Source organism: Erinaceus europaeus, chromosome 11 (assembly GCF_950295315.1).
Source record: "Erinaceus europaeus chromosome 11, mEriEur2.1, whole genome shotgun sequence".
NCBI lineage: Eukaryota > Metazoa > Chordata > Mammalia > Eulipotyphla > Erinaceidae > Erinaceus > Erinaceus europaeus.
In genome coordinates this window covers 55,577,700-55,592,153 of record NC_080172.1, presented here as the reverse complement: position 1 = coordinate 55,592,153, position 14,454 = coordinate 55,577,700, and the positions used below count along the sequence as shown (strand labels likewise).

Here is a 14,454-nt window from a genome sequence, read left to right as displayed (position 1 = left end):
TTCTCCCCCAAACACATCTATGTAGGAAATAACAGCAACTAGACATAGAGACTGAGCAATAGATTGAAGACTCCCAGTACCCCATAACCTTGCCGCATCTATTTCTGTGATGCTTCTAGCTCTTAGCTTGCAGCCACCTGTGTTAACGGCCGCCCTTTATGAAAATGTGGTGGCTCTGAAAAGAGCCTTTGGATGAGACAGGGTTCGAGCCGAGCGGGCTCTCCTTACTTAAGCTCGCTCCCCGCGGATGCGGCGGGCCAGCTGAATGTCCTTGGGCATGATGGTGACGCGCTTGGCGTGGATGGCGCACAGGTTGGTGTCCTCGAATAGCCCCACCAGGTAGGCTTCGCTCGCCTCCTGCAGGGCCATCACCGCCGAGCTCTGGAAACGCAGGTCGGTTTTGAAGTCCTGTGCGATCTCGCGCACCAGCCGCTGGAACGGCAGCTTGCGGATCAGCAGCTCGGTGGACTTCTGGTAGCGGCGGATCTCGCGCAGGGCCACGGTGCCGGGCCGGTAGCGGTGAGGCTTCTTCACGCCGCCCGTGGCCGGCGCGCTCTTGCGGGCCGCCTTGGTAGCAAGCTGCTTTCGCGGAGCCTTGCCACCGGTCGACTTGCGAGCGGTCTGCTTCGTGCGGGCCATATTGTATCTCTGACCTGGAGAAACCTGAAACAGTCTTATTTATAGACATAGCCTCATCTTGATTGGACCAGAGAAGATAGTAACCTCCAGAGCTGTAATCTCATTGGTTAAAATTCAATCCTGTTCACAGAGGCAGAAATCTGTTAATCCCATCTCTCTTCATTTTTCAGATTTTCCCTTAAAATCGGTGTAACTCTTGCAAGAAAAATCTAGGAATACTTCGGGATTTCTATTTTAATAAACTCCTTCTATATACAACGCAAACATGCCCTCACAAATTCGTTTTCACCTTGTGTTTCAAGTTAACAGTTACTGTAACTTCCCAGAGCTAAATTTAGTGCTTGCTACTGTGTTAAGCATGCATGTTATGGCTGGTGTTTAACAAAACAGCATACTTAAAGGACATAAAGTTGAATTTACTTTTACTTGATTTCAGGACTTGTCAAAGCTTCACGCCCCTGTGAATTATGTTTAAGTGGAATGAAGCCTCCATCTCTATCACCTTTTCCCAGAGAAAGGCAGTTGTCTCCTCAATCCATCATTTATTAGGTCCAAAAGATAAAGTGCTCCTAAATCAAAGGATATCAAATGTAGTTTCTCTTTTTTCAGTCCTCCACAAAACTACAGCCAGAGCTGAGTAGTGCTCTGGTTAAAAATGTATGTGTGGGGTGGGGAGATAGCATAATGGTTATGCAAATGGACTCTCATGCCTGAGCCTCCAAAGTCCCAGGTTCAATCCCCCATAGCACCATAAACCAGAGTTTAACAGTGCTCTGGTGTTTCTTTCTCTCTCTCTGCATCTCTTTCAAAAAGTAAAATAAATTTTAAATGTATGTGTGTTAAAAAAAAATACATAATATTGCTCTCCAATGTTATAGTTCAAAACTAACCAAAGAACAAGATTTGAGGACACATGGAGAGAAGGGAATTAGGTTTATTTTATGGGTTAACAGTTACACGTCAAATCCTACCAGACTTGCACAAACTTGTACTGTAGTACCCAGCTTTTATCATTTTCAAACTGGGAATGACACAAGCTGATTGGTTACAAAAAGAGTTTATCAAGGTGTTGACAATAAAAGTGAGAGCAGGTTGGCTGTAATCAGAGATCACCACTGGGGATACTGAATGCAGAATTAAGAGTCCGCCAGCTGTAGTTTCTCTCATTCTCTTGCTTACGGGTTTTTCATTTCATATATATCTACATCTATCTTGTATGCTGGTAAATAGTTTATTTTTTTATTCCCATTTTGAATTTATTTTTTTTCTTCTTGGTTCATATATACATATATATATATATATTTGTTTGTTTGTTTATTCCCTTTTGATACCCTTGTTGTTTTGGTAGTTTCTAAGTACTCAAGTTACATATCTATCAGAATAAAAGTTACATTGAAGCAATTAAATTCTTTTTTTATTTTTGAGTGACTAGTATATTTTCTACTGTTACAGAAAAATATGTGTTTCAGCTCAAATGTAAACTAGGAACCAGAGAGAGGTTGAAGTAGTGTATAGAAATTGATGGCAACTGCTAGTATCAGGCTTCTTTTAGCCACCCATAAATACTAAATCTAACCCCTTCTTCCTCGTGGTGTTTGTAAAAACCCTGGCATATTTAAAGCCAGCTTCTGGTATTTGTAAAAGTCTTCAGTCTTTGACCTTTATGACCTTTGTCCATCTCTTAGTACTTTTATGCATTATGTGAATCATTTTTGTCAACTTTTCTTTATCTATAAAAGGAAAATCTTACAGCACATGAGGTTCCAGAGCTTTTTTGCATTAGCTGGTTCTGAGTCTGGCACTCAAAAAAAAAAAAAAAAACTGTTTTCCAGTACCCCCAAAGTGTCTGATTTTTGTTCAGACAAGGTCAAGTGGAAGAGAGGGACTTAGGCCTATTTCCCGATATCTAACAGGCCTGAATAATTTTCTACATATGCACCCAGCCTTTTATCCTTTTCAAACTGCATGTGACACAAACTGATTGGTTACAACATCCACAAAGGTGGGTAGACAGAATGGGTCAAGGAGTGCGATTGACTACAGACAGATCCAACAAAGTTTCCAGTGTGGGCATAGTAATGCAGAAATGAGAGTCCACCACTTGAAGGGGTTATCTCTCCTCTCCTTTCATGAAAAATAATAATAATAATAACTTTTCATTCTTTACAAATATTATTTATTTATTTACTATATAGAAAAAGTGAGAAATGAAGAGGGGTGGGGGAGATAAGAAGGAAAGGGGGGCCAGGTGGTGGTGCACCTGGTTGAGTGCACATGTTACAGTGTGCAAGGACAGGGGTTCAAGCACCTGGTCCCCACCTGCAGGAGGAAAGCTTCCCAAGTGGTGAAGCAGTGCTGCAGATGCCTATCCCTACTACTCTCTGTCACTCCCGTCCCTCTAGGTTTTTGACTGTCTCTAGCCAATAAGTAAATAAAGATATAAAATTTTCATTTTTAAAAAAAAGAAAATTAAAAAAGGAAAGGACCAGAGAGACACCAGTAGCCCTGCTTCACCACTCATGAAGGTTTCCCCCTGTAGGTGGGGACCAGGGACTAGAACCTAGGTCTTTGTGCCCTGTAATGTGTGCATGCATGCACTTAATTAGGTGTGCCATCACAGGATCCATTCATTCATTTTTTAATTTTTTTGCCTGTAGACTTTTCATTTCAGAAAAATGTTTGTTGGGGGTAAGGTGGGGCGGGGGGCATCTTAATCTTTCATGGCTTATTTTTTCCCCTCATTTATTTTTTTTTAAGAGAGAGGTAGAGACAGAAAACAAAGCAAAGCAAAACAAAACAAAACAAAAACCACAGTACAAAAGTTTCCTTCAGTGTAGTGTCTGTGTCTGTGGGGGGAGGGCGAGGGGGGCAGGCTCTACACCTAGGTTGTGCACATGGTAAAGCAGGCACTATAAGTAAGCAATTCGTGCAGCCCACCAATGACCTATTTCCTAGGTCATGACACCCTCTTTGTAATAAAAATTTTTTAAAAATCTGTATTATAGTTCAAAAGCAACCAAAGAACAAGACCTGGGGCCACATGGAGGGCAGGGAATTATGTTTATTTTATGTTATCTGGTTACAGGCCGGTTCCTACCAGACCTGCACAAGATTGTCCCACAGCACCCAGCTTTTACCAGTTTCAAACTAGGCATGGCACAAGCTTATTGGTTAGAAACAATATCCATCAAGGTACTGACAGGCTGGCTACCATCAGAGCCTGCCATTCAGAGCCAACCACTAGGATGCTGGAAGGTAGATGTGGGCAACCACCAGGAGCCCATAGATTTTTCATTTCATCTTCTTTTCAGAAGTGTCCTGTGGAAGCAGAGTAGTATCCTTACGTCTCAAAACAGAGGAAGTGCAGATGGGCCACAGAACACAACATATATCCAGTTCTAGTTTGGAGCAGGTGAGGTAAGTCCTTGAGGACCTAGTAGTCTTTAAAGTCAAAGACTTAACACAGTCTACTGGAACACACAATTTAATTTAGTCCATAACTGGAGTAGAGAGGTGGTACACCTGGATGAGCAAGAAGCCAGGTTCAAGCCCCTGGTTCCCAACTAAGGGAGAAAACTTTGGAATCAGTGAAGCAGTACTACAGGTGACTCTCTTTCTCTTCCTTCCCTCTTGAATTCAGTCTCTATAAACAAATAAAAGAAAATAAGACAATTTAGCCGCTTACTTGTTTTAAAAACACATATACCTTAATGGCTGCAAAGTGGTTAAGCCAACTATGGAGAACAGTAAGGAGAATCCTTAAACTAATACAAATGGAAATACCTCACGATCCAGCAATTCCACTCCTAGGCATTTACCCAAAAGATTACTATCACTGATTCGAAGGGATATTATAGTCACCTCTATGTTCATAGCGGGCATTCTTCGCAATAGCAAAAATTTGGAAGCAACCGAAACGGCCTTCAACAGATGACTGGATAAAATAAGTTACGGGACATATACTCAATGGAATATTACTCGATAATTAAAAAGATGGTGCTAGTGTCACTAGGGATATGAAATGGATGGAGTTGGAGAAGATTCTGCTTAGTGAAGTCAGTTAAAGAGGTAAAGGACAATCACAGAATGGTTTCACTCATATGTGTAATATAGAAACCTGAACACATGAATGTGAGAGGGAAAAAAAAAAAGTCAACCCATATCTAAGACAGTAGGAAAACTAGACTGGAGAACTATCTAAGGGATCGGGGATGAGGACACAGTCCTTTGGTGATGGGATCGGTGAGGAACTATACTCCTAATTAAAACAAACAAACAAATGATAGAAAACTGAGAAATGTTATATATGAACCAATGAAACGAAAAATCCCTAGGCAAGAGAATGAGAGAAACCTGGGCTGGTGGACCCCCACTTCTGCACTCCAGTGTCCCGAGTGGCAGGCTCTGGTCACAGCCAACCTGCTCTCACCTTTATTGTCAGCACCTTGATGGACTCTCTTTGGAACCAGTCAGCTTGTGCCCCGCCCAGCTTGAAAGAGATAAAGCTGGGTATTGTGGTACAAGGGGGTTCAGGTCTGGTGAAATGAACCTAACTCCCTCCCCTCCGTGCGGCCTGAAGTCTCGTTCTTTGGTTACCTTTTGAGCTAAAAAACTGGAGAGCAATATTATGGAATTTTTTTTATAACACCAACTATGTACTATAAACCATTAATACCCTCAGTTAAAAGACTGCACTTATACAATATATATATAGCTAACGATTCACTTGTTACAGTCATCTTGGCCCTGCTGATACCCAGAGGCAAACTCCCACTGCCTCTGTTTATTTTACACTCCTGCAGATCCTTATTATCACTGGGAAGACACATCAGCAATATTAGAAGCAAAAGATTTTCTCTTCCCACCATTGGGGGAGTGTGTGTGTGGGGAAAGGCACATAAACCTGTGTCAGGGAGGGAAAATTTTCCTCTGTTCAGGTTTCAAAATGTCCATGTGTGTTTTATTAAAAGCATGTTTTCATTTGACTGTTTACAGACCAGAGCAGCACTGGGCCTATGCAGTGTAGGGGGGAGGGGGGTCTAACCCGGGGCCTCAGATCGGAAACCCTTGAGAGAACAGCCCAGCCCCAGCTAAGACTTAAAAAAAGACAAGTCAACAAGATCAACGTTTACTTTTATAACAGATCGTCATTCACTTTCTTACGTATAGGGAGCCCACCTGGACATGGGGGTCGTGATGACAGCCGAGTTAAAGTTTTTTTTTTTTTTTTTTTTTTTTTTTGGTCATCTCGAGTCAGAGAATGGGATCCGGCCCTCCGACCTCATAGGGGAGGTGGGAAATTTACAGGACCTTAAGGGGCACAACCTGGAGAGGCCTGTTCAGAACCTCTTCTTAGGGGGAACAAAAACAGTTTTCCCTCTACCTTCTGAATTCTTAGGCAAGAACCCTGGAAGAAAACAGACTTTTAAAAAAGAAATTATTTCTTTATTGGGGAATTAATGTTTTACATTCAACAGCAAATACAATAGTTTGTACATACATAGAAAACAGACTTTTAAGGGGCTGCTGGATGGCGGCACACCTGTTGAGCACGCATGTTATTCGAGCCCCTGGTGAGTGGTGAAGCAGTGTTGCAGGTGTCTCTCTTGTCTCTCCCTCTTTATCACCCCCTTCTCTCTCGATTTATGACGGTCTCTATCCAATAAGTAATAATAAAAAGATAATAGATTTAAAAATTTAAAAAGTAAACATTAACAAGCAGATGTTTATTAACGTGTGCACGGGAGATAACAGTAGGAAGAAAAAAAAAGGAGTAATTCCTTGAGGAAACTTAGAATTCAACTTAAACACCCCCTTAATACAGAAAGGGGATTGGGAAATAGATCATGTAGGGGAGAGTAAGTGATTGCTTCCCCCACCCCCCCTGCCAGGGCTTCACTAGGGCTTCTGCTTGCTCAAGATTCGTTCCTGCCCTCTTTTGTGTGGCGCCCCTACTTATAGTGGCAAGGGACTCAAACCCAGATCCTTGTTCTTGGAAAAGTGTGCGCTTTACCAGGTGAGCTATCTTCTACCCTGAGAGTGTGTGATTTGAAAAAACTATAGTAGAAACGTATTAAAAATTAATTAGTTTTGGATAGAGATAGAAATTGAGAGGGAAGGGGAAGATAAGGAGAGACCTGTTAGCACAGCTTCACCGTTCATGAAGCTTCCTCCCTCCCTAGATGGGGACGGGGGCTTGAACCTGAGCCTTTGTACACTGTAATGTGTGCAGTCAACCCGGCCCTTAAGTGTGAGAGTGCGTGATTTTAAAGGAAAGATGAATGGGCCCTTAAGAGTAGGGCGATATGACAGTTTTCCTTTCTCTTGCTGTTGATTTTAGGTCTCTCCCAGTGACGAGTCAGTCTTTGCAAAGGAGGGGATTATGATAAGTGTGCTCCTTTCAGAGGACCTGCCTCAAGACAAAAGGGAATTCAAAGAAAGTTGCTGTGTCCCCCACCCGCAAAATGCCTAAAGCCTCCAGAATCAGTACATCCAGGAGGTCGTAAATTTAAACATTCTTATTTCTGATTTTTAAAGTCACTAGTAAAGCCCCGATAAGGCTACAGACTTGGGACTTACTAGCACCTAGAAGGAGCCAAAGGAGAGCAGGAACAGGGCCTCGTGGGGCGGCCATTCTTGAATGGGTCTGGCTTTTCTGCTTTGCGGCAGTCTTATGTAAACCGGCCACGGGAACCGAGTGGTCCCGCCCGGATTAGATTCGGTTCTCTGGGCTCCCCGAGCCCTTCCGTTCTCGCAGCAGAACAGAAACGCTGCTTTCTTTCACCCAAAAGGGAATGTCCACGGGAGCCCGAGACGCAGACGGGCCGTGGCGACGAAAAGCTGCGGACTCGGAAGCTCGGGGCTCTCCGGGTGGGGGTGGGGGAGGGGGAGGGGGGGCGGGTCCTCGAAGACCTCAGGAAAAGGTCAGAGCGGCCGGGAGGGTTCGGTGGAGGGCGGGAAGCATCTGGAGGGGGCGGGGCGGGGCTTCCCGCGCGCTTTCGCCTTCAGTCTTCAGTCCGGTCCGCATTATCTGTATATAAGGAAGAAGCCTGCTCCCCCTCGGTCAGTTTGTTCTCTCGAACTGAGCAAGCATGTCTGGAAGAGGCAAGGGAGGCAAGGGTCTGGGTAAGGGCGGTGCTAAGCGCCACCGCAAAGTCCTGCGAGATAACATCCAGGGGATCACCAAGCCAGCTATCCGGCGCCTGGCGCGGCGTGGGGGTGTCAAGCGGATCTCTGGGCTGATCTACGAGGAGACCCGTGGCGTGCTGAAGGTGTTCCTGGAGAACGTGATCCGGGACGCGGTCACCTACACTGAGCATGCCAAGCGCAAGACCGTGACAGCCATGGACGTGGTGTACGCGCTCAAGCGCCAGGGCCGCACCTTGTACGGCTTCGGAGGCTGAGTGCGCTGCTCTTTCTCCCTCGCCCGCCATCAACTGTACCCAAAGGCCCTTTTTAGGGCCGACCACTCCCTCATCAAAAGAGTTGAGCACTTCTCTTTGGGATCGCAGGATCTTGTGTTGGGGCAGAGGGAGGCCTTTGGTAAGAAAGGGAGCCTAGTGGAAGCTCTAGGCGTGTGTGGTCTTTTGTCTTTCCCAAATCTGTATTGGAGAAGCAAGGCTTTCGCAAAAGCGGGCCAGGTTCGGGTATGCTATCACTGACGTGTTCTGTTGACGGAAGTAGCTACGTTAGCAAGTCGGGGTGGTGCTGCTTGGTAGTGAGCATAAGGCCCGTACTAGTATCAAGCCCCATACCCCGCGGCCAGGGGGAGTTTTATCTGGCTGAAAAAAGTAGGCGAGGGAGGGGCAGTGGAGGGCACTCACTAGAGACTGACAAGTTTTTCTTAATTGCGAGTGCAGGGCGTGAATCCACGGACAGGGCCTTGTGTATACACCATACTGTTCAGTGGCCTTAAGGCCCCTAGTTACCCCCACCCTCTTCCCCCCAATTTGTTTTAGGTCTCTAAGGCATCAGTCCTCCATCGTTAGGTAGTTTACAGTCCCCTTTTTGGAACTTGCCAGGTTCTTGTTAGGAAAGGTTTAACCAAACACTAAAACAGTAATCACAGGAACCATTAGCGTGTTAAGGAGGGGAATATATATATATATATATGGATAAATTTGAGAGCAATTTAAATTCTGGCACAATTTTAAAGGAGTGGAGAAAGTAAAAGACCTTGCCAGACTCCCCCCTCCCCCCAACCATGCCTGCCAAGGAAAATATGGGTAGGGGTGGAGGATGGCTTTTTTCAATTCCACCCCCTTGGTGCTAATCATTGGTCAGGTTGCTTCACTGTTGGTTTTCCTACCTAATTTCCCTGCCTGGCACAGGCCAGTGTCTGCTGGGCGGTGGGTTTCGGTTAATCCTGGCTGCTGGTGTACAGGAACCGCTTGTCTTTTATGCAAATTTCAGCATCCAGGTTACAGCTCTGCCTTTGTTTCTTATCTCTTAGCACATCTTTGGAATTCCCGTGGTCTGTACTAGTTAAGATGCAAGATTACTTGTAAAGTCATATCTAGCTATTAGACATTCAGAAATCAAACTGGTTACACCAGTAAACAGCACATTATGGAATAATAAATATATAAGTCATATTGTCAGTGTGTGGAATGTGGACTTTATTTTCTAGTGATTTGCACTGTCAGGTGGAAAGGCCCATCACAATTAAATACTAAGGTTTGTTTGTTCTTGTTTTGGCTTGGAATTTGAGAATTTAGTCCCTTGAATATATATCAGCATGGTTAAGAGCACAACCTTTAGGGTGGGGGTAGACAGCATAATGGTTATGTAAAGAAACTCTTATGCCTGAGGCTTCAAAGTCCCAGGTTCAACCCCCCCCAGACCCCGCCCCCAACATCAGCATAACAGCATAAACCAGAGCTAAGCAGCGCTCTGGTTAAAAAAAAAAAAAAAAAAAAAAAAGGAGAAGTGGCCATTCGAGCAGCTTGACAGGGTACCAGCCTCACAGGAACTTCAGCTGGACTCTCCAGGCCAGACTGAAACCATCTCGCCTTTTGCCATGTATAGCACTTGGGATTAAGCTCTGTGTGGTCTTAATAATATTTACCTATAGCCAGGCTCAGAGCCTGACCAATAACTAAAGTAATGACAAAACCTGCACTGCACTCTGTAAGATTGATCATAATGGAAGGAGCAATGCCAATAATTCAGATTTTTTTAGGAGACCCCCTAGAGGAAGAAATGTTTCCCCCTTTATCTACACCACTTCCTTTAGTACTTCCCTAAAAACATTGAGAAAGATTGGTGGTTCCCACAGTGGAGGGGCCACCTTACATAGCATAATTAATAAATGGAAACTTACGATACCTGCCTAGATACAATGGGCCATTTAATCTACCATCCACCACTCTGCTCCCACTTCCTTATGCAGGAATAGTACACAAGAACCTAGGTCACATAGTGAGCATACAAGAAAGATGGATTCCAGCTAGAGAGCTTAACTTTATGGAGAGGCTGGCCAGGTCTCAGTAAGGAACAAAACAAAACTCCTTGATCAAACAATGGAACAGATTTTATGAAAAATGGGCTGTTCAATTTGTTTAAGGCCCCTAGAAACATAACAAGCTTGAACTTTCTATGAACCATTGGCTTCTGATGCATAGGGGCAAGAGAATGGCATAAACATACAGGTAGAATATTAATCTTAATCAGTAGGACATTTGCCTAGCACACAGGTACAGGAATAACAGAAAACATAGAAACTGTGATGTAGATCACATCGCATCTAGGGAGAAAAGTGCCCCTGGAATGTGAATGTTCCACAAAGCAGGAAATGTTCCCTACCTGTGCTGTTCTTACTTGGTGATTTTTGTATTAATAATCAAAGCCTTGGTGATTTTTGTATTAGTGACCAAAACCTTGGTGATTTTTGTTTTAATGATCTAAGTCTTATGAGACTATAAAAATAAAGTTCTGCTTAAGTATGACAGAGATGTCTGCTTGAGCTTGATTCAGCATCAACTCACTCGTCTCTCATTCTCTCTCATTCCGTGCCCACTCCCCTCCTCTTTCAGGTTACTCTAATTACCTGCTGGGGCTGGCCCCTGGCAGAAGAAGAGGAGGAGGAGGAGGAGGAGGAGGAGGAGGAGGAGAAGAAAGGAAAAGCAAACAAAAAACCAAGCCTCAACCTTTATACTGTCACTTCTGAATTGCCCTGAATAGCCAGCAGCTCTAATCCTTATGCAATGAGGAACTAGATAGCCAGAAGATGCCAGGTTTTCCCTCAGAAATTTACCATTAGAATAGCAAGGAAGGGAAATGGTACACAGAAACATAATTACATGAATGGCTCAATAGGTCATATGATGAGATGTGTTGACCATAACAATGGAACTCCCGACCCTACAAAAATCACTGGATACTAAAAAATAGCAAAGCCTGGCTCTGGAGGTATGGTTTGTGTTGGGCTTTGAAGAAAAGACAATCCTGGAATGCAGGGAGGGAGTGGGGGAGGAGAGGGTAGGGAGTTAGAGAGACTGAGAAAAAGAGAGAAGCACCAATAATACTTATAAATATCTTCAGATCAGGAACAAGAGAATATGATGTACAAAATGGTTTCACTTTTATCAAGATTAAGCCTGCAACCGATGGCTTTCTTATAAAGAAATTAAAAAAAATATATATATATGGCTTTCCTATTGGAAATAGGTGGGGGTATAGCATAATGGTTATGCAAAGAGACTTTCATGCCTGAGGCTCTCAAGTCCCAGGTTCAATCCCCCACACCTCCATAAGCCAGAGCTGAGTAGTGCTCTGGTAAAAATAAATAAATAAATAAATAAATAAATACAAATCTCCAGATCAGAAGCAAGAGAATTTGATGTACAAAATGGTTTCATTTTTACTCAAGATTAAGTCTGCAACAGATGGCTTTCCTATAAAGAAATTAAAAAAAAAAAAAAAAAGATGACTTTCCTATTTGAAATTTAACTGTTTAGAACCTTAGATTTTAAAGTTAATTTAGGGGTGTGGGAGGTGGTGCAGTGGCTAGAGCACTAGGCTCTCAAGCATGAGATTGTAAATTCCATCTCTGACATCACTTGTGCCAGAGTATTTCTCTCTCTCTCTCTTATCATTAAATATTTTAAAAGTTAAACCATTTAAAATAAATTTTCAATTTTTGTTTGTTTCTACTTTACAGACAATGCATTTTACGGATCAGCTCTGACCGACATTGAGATAGCTGGAAAAGGAGAAAGCACAAGTCTGATGGGAAGGTAAATCAGTAAGAAAGGGGGGTGGGGGGTGGCAGCAGGGAGCTTGTCATTATTGAAATGAGAGTCCTCAAACTGGTCTTTAATCTAGGAGCACCAGGTCACCTAGGAACCTGTTAGAAATGCAAAAAACTTGGGACCCATTCTAATCAAGCTCCCTCCTTCCACCTCCCAAGCAATTCTGATAAACATTAAAGTTTAAGGAACATATCTAAGTAACAGTTTTTCACTAAGTGTGACCAAAGTATTTGTGACAGATTTGTGAGTGTTGTTTACTCCGATTTTAATCCCTAGCCATGTGACAAAATTATTACAGATCTGAATCTGTACCACCTTAATTTGTTGATCTATGCTATTCTTTCTCTTTTAGAAGACAATTTAACAATCACTAGTTTTAGCTAAAGACAGTTAATATGAATCGGTAAATAAACTGAAACTCCATTGAAACTATTCTTTAAAGAGATCAAGTCAGAAGCACTTTTACATTTAGAAGGGTTACAACAGAATGACTTGTATTAGATTTTCAAATGAGACACAGAAGCAAACAATGCTGCCACACCTTCATTTTTATATTATTATATATGCACGTTTAATATATATATATATATATATGGCATTGGGCAGGACAGTGAGTCTTCAGTGCCAAATGTCTTTTTTTTTCTCTTTTTTTTTCTAGTGTGCCCACAAGCAATCCAACAGTTTTACCATTCTGATAGGAAAATGGGGGAGACTGCAAGGAAGGACTTCACTTATCCGTTAATTTATTTTTGGTAATGTTGGATAGGCTCCTTGGGTGCAGTCTCCTCCTCAAGTTAGCCAAGAGTGGGGATATAATTCCAAATAACTGTCACTTAAATTTGTTCAATGAGTCTCAGGGTAAACAGTATTACTTAAGGAGAAAAGGATCATCTGGAATCTGAATATCAAGAAACAAGCCACCCCCCCCCCCCCACACACACACACTTGATTTATTACCAGAACAGTTAAGCTCTGGTTTGTGGGGTGGGGAATTGAACCTGGCACTTGGAGCCTCAGGCATGAGTCTTTCTGCATAAGCACTCTGCTGCTTCCCCCTCCTGATCCTGACTCCCAATAGCCTTGAGGTGGCCTGCTAGGGAGTAACTGCGCGGAATAACCCGATTCTCACAAACACAGCAACTGCAGTCCAACCTGCGGTGGTGGGGAAAGGTTAGGGAGGCTACGATTTCAAAACTGGCGGCGGAGCCAGCTGCAGTTAGTGCGCAGGCGCGGGTGAACGGCAGCGAGGGCAGGAAAGCTGGGGGTGAGCGAATTTGTGAGCGACTTGAGTTTTGAACCCCCGATCACAGGTCGGCAAGGTCCTAAGGACCCGTAGCATAGACCTCGAAGACCCCCCCACCTACCTCCCCCCCCCCAACAACGCTAATATAGGCCAGTAGGCAGGGAAGAGGGAGCAGGCGTGTGGTACGTCAGCAAGGGCAAAGCCACTCGTGCCGTTTGATAGCGCGGGAAGGGGGTCCTCTACAAGCAGGCGGAGTGGGAGGGCGGGGAGGACGCCCTCTACTTTCTGTCCCAGCACTTGCAGGGGAAGGACGGTTAAGGTTGCTTCCAGCCCTAGAGCCCCCGACCGCCCCCCTCCCCCCGCGTCTTCGCGAATACCCAGAAGACGAGAAGTGTCAGCGGCACAGCTCCTTGCGAGTGATGCGTGTGGGTGGCTCTGAAAAGAGCCTTTGGGTGGGACGGGGTTCGAGCCGAGCGGGCTCTCCTTACTTAAGCTCGCTCCCCGCGGATGCGGCGGGCCAGCTGGATGTCCTTGGGCATGATGGTGACGCGCTTGGCGTGGATGGCGCACAGGTTGGTGTCCTCGAACAGCCCCACCAGGTAGGCTTCGCTCGCCTCCTGCAGCGCCATCACCGCCGAGCTCTGGAAACGCAGGTCGGTTTTGAAGTCCTGTGCGATCTCGCGCACCAGCCGCTGGAACGGCAGCTTGCGGATCAGCAGCTCGGTGGACTTCTGGTAGCGGCGGATCTCGCGCAGGGCCACGGTGCCGGGCCGGTAGCGGTGAGGCTTCTTCACGCCGCCCGTGGCCGGCGCGCTCTTGCGGGCCGCCTTGGTGGCAAGCTGCTTTCGCGGGGCCTTGCCACCGGTCGACTTGCGAGCGGTCTGCTTCGTGCGGGCCATGGTGTACTGAGACACTCACCACCTCGAGAAGCAAGAGCGAAACGAGTGCTAGTGGGCCGCCGCCGCATCTTTTATAGCCACAGCCTTTCCCAAGTGGGCGGGACGAGAATTGAAAGTCCCGCGCTAGCTGCTCATTGGACGTGACGTCACAGGAAGCCAAACGCTGAGTGGCCGCAACAGAATGCTCCTGGCCCCGCCCTCCGCCTCTTACTGCCGTTGGCCAACTGCAGGGGAAAGTTTCCTCCTGCCTTCCGGGAGGGAAGACTCTCACTTCTATCGCAAGTATTCCCTAGGGATCTCGTCTTGAGTCACTCACAGCCCGAGGGCACGTTAACGTCAACCTCCCTTACTCTGTCGCTCACGAAGTAGCCCTTACGCTTCCGTCTGCCCCGCGCGCTCCCTAACTCCTTAGTTCCCTTTC

General features: G+C 45.1%; 2 protein-coding genes across 2 annotated transcripts; one reads left to right on the top strand and one right to left on the bottom strand.

Moving 5' to 3' along the window:
- Positions 1-149: 149 nt before the first annotated feature.
- LOC103123994 (histone H3.v1) lies at positions 150-14,290 on the bottom strand. The gene is made up of 4 exons (XM_060202363.1): positions 13,625-14,290; positions 13,076-13,149; positions 7,788-7,882; positions 150-673 (listed from the first exon to the last, which is right to left on the bottom strand). Exons 1-4 carry the CDS (start codon positions 14,031-14,033, stop codon positions 229-231), a joined length of 1,023 nt encoding a protein of 340 aa, XP_060058346.1. The 5' UTR covers positions 14,034-14,290; the 3' UTR covers positions 150-228.
- LOC103121078 (histone H4) lies at positions 7,708-8,107 on the top strand. Its single transcript, XM_007531578.2, has one exon. The coding sequence runs from the start codon at positions 7,731-7,733 to the stop codon at positions 8,040-8,042; it is 312 nt and encodes a 103-aa protein (XP_007531640.1). The 5' UTR covers positions 7,708-7,730; the 3' UTR covers positions 8,043-8,107.
- Positions 14,291-14,454: the final 164 nt, after the last annotated feature.